At 45.9% G+C, this 12,804-nt stretch overlaps 1 protein-coding gene across 2 annotated transcripts in view; it reads left to right on the forward strand.

Annotated features, from left to right (window-relative positions):
- Positions 1-12,804, forward strand: part of LPCAT4 (lysophosphatidylcholine acyltransferase 4) — a 592,186-nt gene that overhangs the window by 469,140 nt on the left and 110,242 nt on the right. For both annotated transcript variants that reach the window (XM_086923609.1, XM_086923610.1), the window contains exon 9: positions 7,973-8,055. In XM_086923609.1, the coding sequence (XP_086779735.1) occupies positions 7,973-8,055 (83 nt within the window). The remainder of the gene's footprint in view (positions 1-7,972; positions 8,056-12,804) is intronic.

Genomic DNA, 12,804 nt, shown 5'->3' on the forward strand with positions numbered 1-12,804 from the left:
GCTTGATCCATCACCGTTATTTAGCTCACTGCACCATCCCAGCTCAGAACCTGGCTATATGCAAATTAGTCTGACCCTGGCCCAGTGCATCATGGGAACAGGGTAGACCAAACTACCAAGCCAATTCTTTACCGGAAAGGAAACAAGCTTCCGGGGACCGGTTTCTGGCATTTCAGCCGTCGTCGGCCTGGCTAGCTTGAATCCTGATGGTGCAGTGAGCAAGGGACTCATGTCTGAGTATACCCTGCCACACCTATAGTGGCCAGAAACGATTCAAAAACGGGGGTGGTGATGAACAGAGTGTCTGAATTAAGCAGACCACTCTTACCCAGTCCAAAGATCAGGGCTTGATCCATCACCGTTATTTAGCTCACTGCACCATCCCAGCTCAGAACCTGGCTATATGCAAATTAGTCTGTCCCTGGCCCAGTGCACCGATTTCAGCATCGCACTGCCATGGAAAGCAACACGCCCATATGGAGAAGTTTCCGACATCCACAGAGAAGCCTGGGAAGGAGCTCAGTCTGTACAGCACCTGCGGGAAGCGGCAATGTGGCCAAGTCTCTGCCATCAAGCCATCTGGCTAGCCACTGCCATTGCACCGCGAGATAATAGGCTTCAAAGTCTGGGGTCCCCAGACCACCATCCACTGAGGGGAGCCTCAGCGCCTGCAAGGACACACTATTGCGGCCACTATCCCACAACAGGTCTCTCAAAAGTCCATCTAATAGTTTAAAACTGGATCACGGTATCAGCACTGAGAGGTTAACAAAGTAATATAGTAGGCGGGGTAGGACCACCATTTTAGATAACGTTACATGTGCCATAATTGGCAACTTAAGAGTGCGCCAAAAGGCCACATGCCCCCGAAGTGCTCGGATGGTGCCACCGAGATTCCCTTCAAATAAATCGGCCTGTGAATGATAGCCTCGTATCCTCAAATATTTAGACAATATCGGCGCCCATTCTATAGTGGTCGGTAAGGACAGGGGTCTGCCCACAGAGGGATGCAGCGGGAACACAAAGGTTTTCTTCCCATTGACGCGCAGGCCTGAATAAATGGCAAATTCCTCCGGGATGGTCAGTATAGGACGGACTCCCTGTGCACCATCACGAAGATGAATCAAGACATCATCTGCATATAGCGAAATAATGTGGTGGGCCCTGCCCAAGGATATCCCCAAAGCCACTTCCTCTCTCCGGATCTGCGCCGCCAGGGGCTCCATTGTCAAGGCAAAGAGCAACGGTGACAGGGGGCATCCCTGCCTGGTCCCCCTATAAATAGGGTAGGAAGTCGAAACAGTTGTCCCTGTGCGCACTCTGGCAGGAGGCTTCCCATAGAGGAGACGGACCCACTGCAACCATTCCTCTCCCAACTGCATGCTACCCATAACCGCCCACAAAAAGTCCCAACGGAAGGTGTAGAATGCTTTTCGAAGTCAATTGCCACCACCACTGCATCTGGATAGTCGCGTAGGTCAGAGTGAAACATGACGTGGTACAACCGTCTGAGGTTATTGGACGTTAAGCAGGAGGGAATAAAACCATTTTGGTCAACATGGACCAGGCAACCATGTGGCGAGGAGTCTCCAGGCCAATACCTTGCTCAGTATTTTGAAATCCATGTTCAATATGGAGAGAAGACGGAACTCAGTCAAGGGAGCGTGCTCAGTCTTTGTCTTGGACAAAGGGATAACGAGCGCCTCACGTAGCGTGGGTGTTAACTGCTTAGCCTGGAAGGTAGAGGCATAAACGTGTTCAAGCTGCGGGCCAGTATGTCAATATAGGTTCTATAAAATTCGGCCGGTAAGGCCCAGGTGTTTTACCTTGGGCCATATCCCGGACCGCTGCTCAAATCTCGCCTGCACGAATTGGGAGGCCCAGTGGGTCACTAGCAGCCTCATCCAGGCACACCACGGACTGGGTAGTCCAATACAAACGCAAGGCTTCCTCCTGGAATCATAAAGCCGTTCATAATACTCTATAAATGCGTTTTTGATCGCCCTCGAGGAGGAGAGCGTGTGGCCACCAAGATCCGTAACACCCAGGATTGGCACACCTCTACTATCAGATTTATTTAACCAAGCCAAGAGCCTCCCAGCCCTGCCTCCCTCTGCGTGCTGAGTGGCCCGATACGCAATGATCCACTAACCGTAACCTATCCCAGGTGGCCCTATACAGTCTCTTGAATGCGGTTAGCTGCCCGTGGACCCCAACCCCTCCCCCACTCTACAGCAAGCGCCCTGTCCAGGGCCAGAATTCGGGACTCCAACTCCTCTAGCTCTTGGGTCACCAAACGACAGTTGCCCACAGTCTGACCCATACAGAGGCCCCTAGTCACCACCTTAAACGCCTCCCACTCCACTAGCGGCAAACTATCAGTGCCCTGATTAGCCAGAAAATAGTCACCGACCGCCGCGGAAAGCACATGACGGAACCCATCATCCTCCAACAAAGAAGTGTTCAGTCTCCACCGCGGTATCGGGGTCTCTCAGGGAGCGGAGTAAAAGCCATAAGTAAAGGGCTGTGGTCAGAAAGGGCCCTGCCAAGATATTCAGCTCCAGACAACAAGGGGGACAAAGTGGGGGAGCAAAAGAACATGTCAAGACGTGTGTGTAGATCGTATAGAGGAGAATAATGAGAATACTCCCTCCCGGCAGCATGTTGGAGGCGCCAGACATCATGAATCTCACAACCAGAAGCCCAGCCACAGAGTCCCCTAGCTATGGAGGCAGCTGCGGCACTTCGCAGCAGAGGTGTAGACCTATCCCGCTGCACATCATACACACAATTGAAGTCGCCTCCTAAAATCAAATGCTAATGGGGAAAGCTCGCCAGGACACCGGAGAGCTGATTCAAAAAGGATAACTGGTCCCTATTCGGGGCATAAATACTACCTATGGTGACCTCCCTGCCATTCAAAACACCATTAATGAGTACGTAGCTCCCCTCCCTGTCAATCACCTTCTGGGTTAGCTGGAAGGGTACCCCTAGTCTGACCCACATTCCAGTAGTTCCACTTAACCATACTGCCCTGCTTTTGAAATTTCAGTTCTTTGTCTAGTCCTGTGAACACGATCTCTGGACCCTCCAATTATCATTCTAACTATTTCTTAATAGAAAAATCTCATATTTGTCAAATAATTGGATAAGATGCTTGAAGATATTCTAGTCATTTTTGGCTTGGAATCTCATTTTTTAAAGCTTTTTTGGGACATTTTCTGCCCACTGACATTCCACCTTTTGTTATACGCATTGTCCTGCCTCTAGGTGAAATAAATCCGAAAGCATCCTCACACATTGTTGTTAATGCCATTCCAAACAACACCAAAGCATCGGTATTGCACATGAGTGACCTGCTAAATGTCTGCCATCATGACAGTAGAGGGCACTTTCAATGTACAGGTTGTCTATTATGTCACCATTCAGAAATTAGGCATTTAAGCTGTGTGTGCCAGCCAGCCCACACACCATCTATATCAAGGCAGATAATGTACAAGCATATTTCATGATTCCGGAGCTTGGTGTTAAGGCTTCTTTTGCCGGCTGTAGCATGTATGTTCAACATGGAGCCATACATCCTCTCCAAGATCAGTGTATTTCACCTCTAACTAGTATGAAAATGGCCATGGAGACACCTGTTGCTGCCAAGGGTGCTTATCAAAAAGATTATTTTCCTATAGCACATCCTCTTGTACTGAAATTCTGCCTAGAAAATCTGCTCCAGGTTCACACTTAAGAAGTCCAAAAGTGAAGCTCATGGTGTTGTTTGATCTGAAACCCCTCTCATTCAAGCTCATTGAGACAGTCCCAAATTTCAAGATGATCTCTGACTGAGATTATTCACACTGAGCCAAACAGCCCTCACACACTTGACTCTTGAGAGGGATACATTACCCAAATGTCAAAGCTACCTACTCCAACATCTCTGACTGTATCTCCTTCCAGGATTCATGCTGCGGGCATGGGAACTTTCCACAAAGTCTTGGTTATAGTGGAATGGAATTAGATTTGTAAAGCGCACTATGCCCAAAGGCTTCAAAGCACTAAAGTCTGTACTGAAAAAACATCTGCTACAACCAGAGAACAGCAACCATAGGAGAAAGAAGAGCCAGGTTTTCAATTGTTTGCAGAAAGCTTCAAAGGAGTCCATGGTCACAATATGTTTAGGCAGAATCTTTCACAGTTCAGCTGATGCTATCAAAAAGGAGTGCCTACCGCACCTGGCTTTCCAAAATCTAAGAATAGCCACCTTCATAAGATAAGATTATTTTAGCTGCCTTTTCGGAGTATGCGAGTGAAATGTTTTTCTCAGGGGCTCAAGACCTTGATGGTGAGCAGTCAAATATTACGATCCGAGAGCAGGCAATCCAGCGAGGTTTTTCCTCCGAACAGTTGTGTTCTTGGGAGACCTACCTGCAGGACGCCATGTTGAGTTTACATCTGTAATAAACTCGCGTATGTTTCCCGTGTTGTCTGGATCCCCTCCACACATGTCAATTCAATTGGAATCCTGAGTGATCAGTTAAATGGTACTTTGACCGAATTACGGTTCGACCAATAGCAGGACTGATAGCAACACACGTCCTGAAGAAGACCGGGGTGACCCTCGTGGCGCAGTAAGTCGGTCGAAACATGTTGACAACAGCGGTATTAGGAGGGTTGTTTTGAGAACTTTATTTTCTCTTGGAAACACTACCCATCCTTTCTTTTCTTTTAATCCTGGTTGAGGAACCTGTTAATAAAGTATTGCTTGGTATCCTCAAACCAGTTTTAACACTTCCTTATTAACCGCACATGTTTCACTTCAGTTCCAGTCACTGGGTGACATTCACTGATCACATTTCTGTTTATGTATATATGTTGTTTGGTTTTGTATTGTGTCCTTTGGTCTTTTATGTTCAAACCCCTCCCCTATGCTCCCTCCAGATTGTGGCTACACCTGGGCGTATTGTAAGCAGACCCGATGGTGAAGCATGTCACAGACTTAGGTGTGTGAGTGAGGGCAGTATTTTCAAAACAATCATATTTATTTTGTTGTGCGGGTTGCATTGGGGTTTATTGTGAGTCTCTCCACCCCTCTACGTGTGTATAATTGTAACTCAGGGGGTTCGGTATGGTAGAGTTGTAGATATGGTTGACCCTCTCCACTCATTTTTTGTGTTTATTGAAGAGCCAAATATACCATGCAAAGCACTTTATATTTCACATGCTTCCTATCAGGCAGCCAGTGAAGGGAGCACATGCCCTCCCTAACTTAGAGTTGTTTAGGAATATTCAGAACCAGGCATGCTGCCACATTCTGAGTGACCTGCAGTCTGTTTTTTGAGGACTTATTGATGTTTAAATATTAAGTGTTTCAATAGTTTAAGCGCAATGTGATTTAAGCGATGTCCACTTCTACTGTGAGTCCCGCCGGAATAAGTAGGAAGCTCTTTTTCAGAATTTTGATAATAAAAGTTGCAACAAAACTGAACTTTGTCCACATTTCAAGTAACATATTAATTCACTTTAAACACAATAGTGTAGTGTTCCATCATAGTTCTTGCCGCCTCTAGTACTATATCTTGGTGAACAGGTGATGGCGACATTTCTTCCACCGACCGCTATTAAGTCAGTCACCATGTGACATTTTGCAAATAAAGTTAAACTCCCCAGATCAACATGAGCTCTTTCTGTGGGCAGACATTCAACCACAGTCTGTGGTTTCAGTGATTGCATTGATAAGATGTTTTTCCTTACTGTCAGTATGCTTTGTAGGTGCTGTTGCTTACAACTCCTGTCCCCTGGAACCATTACTGGTACAATCTAATTGGAGAGTCTGGACGAGCAGTCGAGGCTTTTTCCAAGAGGTGGAGGTTCTTTAAAACACAAATACAGTATAACACGTTAAAATATCATTGTCCAGTTGGTGTTATACATGACCTTGATTTAGCAGCTAGAGGAAAGAACAGCTGTTAGAACCAGTCCTTTCTGGTTGGCTAAAGGGATGCCCCCATCCAAGCAGAACCTACCGCTCCCGTCAAGGATGGGTGATTACATGTGCTGCATAACCTGTGCTCACAGTTGGGTAGCCTGGCACGGAGCAGTCCGGCTTAATCCAGACGCAATGTGTAAAGCAAAGGCCCAACAAGCACTCAAGATAACTACACTGAGCATCACAAAAGAGACTTCACACAGGATGTATGTAAAAACGTTTGTATTAAACATGCATTATATCTTTATAACACAAACATAAAGTACTTAAGTATAAAACACATTTAGAATTATTGCTAGCAGTGCTAGGCCCACTCTTATGGTTATATCAACAGTATGTACGTGGGGCAATTCCTAATCTAACTCCACCCATGCATACATCCCTCTGATTGGCATGGGTCTACCACTTTCAATAGTTCTTTGGTTCCTTCAGTCTTGGAGGTGCAAGCTGTCTTGCTGGCCAGATTTTGCAGACCTCTGCGCCCAGCATTCCCAGTCATATAGTTTGGGCTGGTCCTCTGTGTGATTATTGGGGTCAGACGAAAACCTGGACCTGCTCCTGTTGAGAGGCAGCAACACTAGAAATGGAGGCAAATGTGAGTTTTGCTTTTGACAAAGAGAATAGACTGATGATCTAGCTCTTGAACACCAGGTTCGCAGACTTTCTATCTGTGAGGGTCATAACCTGCTTACACATAGGAGCTCACCATCTTGTCCTGCACACATACTGCATCTTAATGGCAAACACACGACGGATAAAGTACTACTTGTTTAGAATGCGTATTGTCTTTTAGCTTTGTGAGAACATACTCTGTAAATGCCAATACGCGTTTTTTTTAATTTAATCAACCTTGTGCATTAAGACTGTATATAGCAGCTCCTTCAAGCGTTGCTGGGGTGCAGATTACCTAAACGGTTAAACTTAGTTGCAGTTTAAATAATCCTTAATAGCAACAAAACTGAATCAGAGTACAGACTCAAATTAAAACCTGTGAATATTTTGGATTCCCAGACTAATAAGTCTGCTGTGATGCCATAGTAATGGCATGTTGTACCCTATGCAATTATCACATAAGTTATACCAAAATGTATCCTGTGCAATTACCACATAAGTTTTACCGAAAATACAGGTTGAATTGCGTATGATATTTGATTTTATTTAATTTGTACATAGTATTACACAATGTGTTTGTTTTGCTCCTACCCTTGGTAAAGGCTAGATGCTGCGTGTTATGCTTTTAAGTAGGAGACTGCAAATCACCTTAGTATTCCAAGACCATATAGAGGGCTAAGACCCAGTCTACTTTTGGAGAGACAGACCCCAAAGTGTTTTGAAATTACAAGAATGTTGTACAAGCTTGATTTACTGTAGCCTTCATTTTCTTCTATTCTTTCAAATGTTGTGCTTCATCTTTGTTGTTCATGATTTCTAAAGAGTAGTGGCATTTACTTTTGGTGGCACTGTAAAGGCAATGGATAACCTGCTAAACAATATTTTGTATTTTCAGGATAGTGATTTCTCAACGACTGTGTGATAAAATTGACAGATGTCCTAGGGCAGTCTTAGCATGTATTTCTATGCAAAATGATAGTTGTTTCATATGTTTAATTTCACTGAATTTCATCTGTCCAATATTGTAATGCAGTGATCCATATCTGAGAGGAACAATTTTCATAAGACAGATAATTAAAATGAAATAATGTCATTGTTTTGTCCCAGCTTAATCACAATGTGTTAGCATTCCTCGTAGTCATTGGTGTCTTTATAAAAACAGTTGCCCGTACATTGGTCATAGTCATTCTGCTTTCAATATCTGGGATATTCTTGATTTCCTGAACTTCCTTCATTGCCCTCAAACCCATGCTACACCTTTTCATAGTTGGACATCTCTCCTGCCATACCGCTTAACCAACAGTACCTTCTGTGTCTGCTAGTCTGAGCCCTGATTCTTGTATTTCTTCTCATATAATTTTTTTTTTTATTATGATCGAATAGTTCCTGCCTGTCTACCATCCGACTCCAGAAGAACAGAACGACCCAACACTGTACGCATGTCACATCCAGAAGCTAATGTCCAAGTGAGTGTCCTCTATACTCTGTTTACACCTTCTCTCTTAGAGCAGGCAACATATTCTCATGGTGACAGAGGGCAAGTGCTGTAGACCTGCATAAAGCAACTATGCATGTTTGTACATCGTGGAGGCTGGGGAGGTAGGTGGGGGATATTTGTGTCTCTTGCTTGTTCAGTTTATTTCTTCTTGCAAGGTATGCTGTTTAGAACTGAAGAGATAACAATTTTAAAGTGCTAAACGAGTACCTCTTAGACATGCAAAGCTGAGAGAAGAATGCTTCTCATAATTAAACAATTACTAAAATGTTTTCATGATTGTAGGCCCCAGTTACCTTGTACAAAGATAACACCACATGCTACATATCAGTCATAAATATTGGAATAAGCCTCCATGAAGAACTAACACAACATACACTGCATTGATTGGTAAAGTCACACTTATCAAATGTCAGTCCTGACAAAAGACCTCTTTGTTACCCCCCACATAAAGTCAAAAAGTGCATGATTAAGATAGTCATAGAGTGCTAGGTTGTTGTAGCTCCATGTGGATCATCATTCTTCCCTTGCTTGGGACTGGAGTGACCCCTGCGCAGTTGTAAAACATCTATGGCGATATGTGCCTCATTTTGGTGATCTGACCCTCTCTGCCTGCCTTCGAGCCCCAGAGTCTCGGGTGGGGCTTCATTGGGTTCCAAGCCGGAGCCCCTGTCGCCGATGGCCCCCCCCCCAATGAATCCAGTGGGGGTTCTGGACCAGCGCCTTTAGATACCCTGTGACCTTCCCCGGTGCCGGCCCCCCACATTGAAACTCCCAGCGCCAGCCCCATTCTCATCACTGAAGACACAGATAGACATTGATTCCGATGCTGATGGCACCCTTGGGTCCTAGATAGATTTGTAAACCTTCTGTTTTGGGGCTAGGAATGGAGACAATTGGCAGAGGGTCGCTGGACCCTTTACAAGGCCAGCCTGAGCACGAAATGGATGGTATGAGGAAATGGGTGAGGTCAGTAACCGGATACCTCCCTAGATTCTGGCCTGCTTTCTCCCTCTACCGTGGCAATGCAGGAGGGAATATAATATTCTATGGCGGTGAGAAGGGCAGCTAAGGTCCTGGACCTTCAGCTCCCTTAGCTGGAAGTCAAGACTAACATCTTGATAGAGGTCATGCAGCCGGTTGTCTCCTCCTCAGGACCCTTCATGCCTTTCAATGAAAGCCTTGACTGAGGTCCTTCGACAAACCTGGTCCAAGCCCAAAACAGGCGCCCCCGTGAATAGGACAATTTCCCGCCATCATCGCCCTGCTCTGGGTGACTTGAAATTCCATACCAACCACCCTACCTGTGAGGGTTTGGTGTTTCAGGCCTCCACCTCTCTGGGTACGTTTCCCTCCGCATGCCCGGTCATGGAATCCTAGAGATGGCATAGTTTGGACAAGACAATTTTTTCTTCCTCTAGTCTTGCATTATGGTCAATGAACACTGCATGCCTATTGGGCCGTTAAGCTCACGCATTATGGGAAATGGTTGAGCAGCTGCTGCCCAAGCCATTCTATCCCAACCGGTATCAGACAGGAGAAATGCAGCAATGTTTACTATTCGTTGTGGGCTTGACACCACTGACTCTCTGGGCAGAATAATGTCATTGATGGTGGCTGTTCTACGCAAAACTTGGCTCAGATCCTCTGGGGCTGTCCCTTATGGACATGCCCTTTTATGGCACCCACCTCTTCTGAGACTAGGCAGACATGGCTCTGGAGCGCTTTAAGGGCTAAGACCAAGTCCTTGGGCCTCTCAGTGCCCAGCTGTTTGCCATCTGCTTTTCGCCCCTTTCGTGACCACGGAAGGGACTTTCAGCCTTACCAGCCATCTCCCACTCACAAGACCTTGCAAGTTCAGCAACCGCTATGTGGCTGTGGGCACAGCTTCTTTCAACCCTGTGGGTCAGTTGACCAGAGGTCCAGTTAGTCAGTTCTTCCCTCTGCAGCCTCTAAATCTTCTTAGTCTGCCCCTTCAAGATAATGTGAGGCTTGTTGGGGACTGGATCAGCCATCACCTCCTTCTCTAGCAAAACATGACATCGGACAAGTGGAGCTCAGGTCTCTTGTATGCCTTTTTGCCAATTCCACTCCTCCCCAGAGTGTTCAAGAAGATCAGGAGCAACCAGGTCAAAGTCATTCTTGTGCTATGGGCTGGACATGGAGAGACGGGTATCCCGAGCTTCTTCATGTGAGCATTGATCCTCCGATCAGGCTGCACCTTCGGGTGGATCTTCTGTTGCGGCAGCAGGTTAGGGACCTCTGCCCGAACCTGTAAACTCTACGCCTTCTTGTGTGGAGATTGAGCGGCAGCAGTTGACAGCCTTCAACCTTCCTCCCTAAGTCTGTGATGGGATTTTGGCAGTCAGGCTTCCTTCTGGCAAAACTGTGTACGCCTGCGTGTGGCAGAAATTTGTAAAATATTGTACAGAAAAGTCTATTGACCCTCTTTCTGCTTCCCCCTTTCAAGTTCTTCTCTTTATTTCCACCCTTGCACAGCCAAGCATTGCACTGGGCACTCTTAAAGAATTCCTTTCTGCCTTTTCTGCCTTCTTGAGGGTGCCAGACCAACCCTTTTTATTTAAATCTCCTATTGGGAAAAGATTTCTTAAGGGGCTCATACATATGTTCCTATCTGCTCCTTTCATCATGCCTCAGTGGCTCCTTAATTTGATTCTCATCCTCCTGATGTGCTCCCCGTTTGTACTTTTGCACAACTTCTCCCTCCAGCTGCTTTCCATCAAAGCAGCCTTTTTAGTATCAATAACTTCTGCCAGGAGGGTTAGTGAATTGCAGGCTCTGTCAGCCAAGCCTCCTTATCTGACAATGGGTCGTCCTCTGCATCAAAATTTTCTACGCTCTGGCCAAGAAACTTCTTCCTCAAGGCTTGAGAGCTCATTCCACCAGAGCTAAGGCTGCAGCCACATCGTTGCAACGTGGTGTTCCAGTCCTTGACATTTGTCAGGCAGCAACGTGGGTGACACTGCACACTTTCACTAAGCACTACTGCCTGGACTGTCAAGTCCGCAGGCATGGCCTTTTTGGCTGATCCGTTCTGCAGTACTTTTTTGTCCAAACTTACCCGCAGTCCCTCCTCCGGGGATGGTATTGCTTGGGGAGGGTATTGCTTGGGTATCTATTCTAAGACAAGGAATCTGCAAATTGATGTCTCTATTAGATGGACAAGTTACTTACCTTTGGTAATACCATATCTAGTTGGGGTACAATCTAACTGCAGATTCTTTACCGATCAACCCATCCTCCCCACAGTGCGGACAGGTTTTTAGGGTCAAATGAACGCTTTCAGGGCCCTAGTTGTTCTGAACACACCACTGTCAGTGCACTTCACAGCTCCGTGCTCCTGATGTAGAAAACCATGATAAGTAACTGATGTCAGTGCGCTGAGGTTGCACTTATATATAGGTGACGCCACCTACTGGGGCGCAATGGTATTGTTCGAGCAAAAGTCTTCCGGATCCCGCCTGATGCCTGGAATATTCTAAGTTAAGGAATCTGTGGCTAGATTGTCTGTACAAGATAAGGCATTACCGCAGGTAAGTAACTTGTCAGTTTGGTTTAGTGGCACCTTTTCTGTCAATTGGGGCATTTTACCTTTGATGTCCTGTGGCCTAATCTACTAATGAACCCAAATCTTAGTATCAAGTACACACCTTTTTAGCACTTGATCCTCAGTGTAGCGAACAAGAACGATTCAAGGCTTACTCAAGAATCATAGCAGCAATCGTGCACCATAAATCAATGCCCAACTAGTCCTTTATCTTTACCAAGTGAAACTACTTTATCAAAGTGATATACGTCTAATAACTAAATTGAGGTATGTACACAATGTTTTGAGAGCAGATGGTCTGTGGCTGGTGATGGCAGTTATTCCCCACTGGGTTCTCTATATTCCCCATCCTCTGGTGAGCAGATCCCACCTCAGGCAGAGAATCTGCCCTCTTGTACCAGAGAGTTCATAGTCCCATGATCCATTCTCTGCATTGGGTCAGGCTTCCCATCTTCTGTGGTAATTCTCCATCTTAAAAGTATCCCTGTCTAGGTGCCTTTTAGCTATTAAAGTTTGTTTTGGCAAGCAAGTGTTTAGATCATGGTTCAATGTCTTACCATTCGGTACTTGGTCATACTAATCTGTGTACACCAGCAAGCTGTCCGCTTGCTCCACTGGTCGGAAGTACATGCTCAAAGGTCACCGGAGTTGTGTATGATAGCCTGTAGTGGGAAAAACTCTCCCACTCCTTACGTCTCCATATGGTGAAATCTTTCATGTGTGGTTATTGATGTAGTTGTAGTGCCTTAATTAGACGGCACATAAAGATTCAAAGAGCCTATTGCAGCAAGTCTGATACACAACGCAGTGGGGGACTAGAGTTGTTACTAGGAGCCCACGCACCAATTTTCCCAGAGGCTGTTGCATTGAACACTGTCTTAGGGTGCTGATCTGTAAGTTACTTAGGTTTCTCTTCAGCTGCAAGAGTGCTGTGTAAGCACATAGTTGTTGTAGGTTTCTATTAGGTGATTGCCAACTTCTCTAACAAGATATCCTCCCTCAAAGCACCCTACCCAGCAGAAGGTCTCACACCTATGGAAGGCTCTGCTAGCAATGCATTATCACCACCACACATTGTGTGGTGGTGTGGCTCACTGGTTAGAGGCGGCTGACCCGGAAGCAGAGGATGGCTCGGGACCAGGGTTCAATTCC

Source organism: Lissotriton vulgaris, chromosome 5 (genome assembly GCF_964263255.1).
Source record: "Lissotriton vulgaris chromosome 5, aLisVul1.2, whole genome shotgun sequence".
Taxonomy (NCBI): domain Eukaryota; kingdom Metazoa; phylum Chordata; class Amphibia; order Caudata; family Salamandridae; genus Lissotriton; species Lissotriton vulgaris.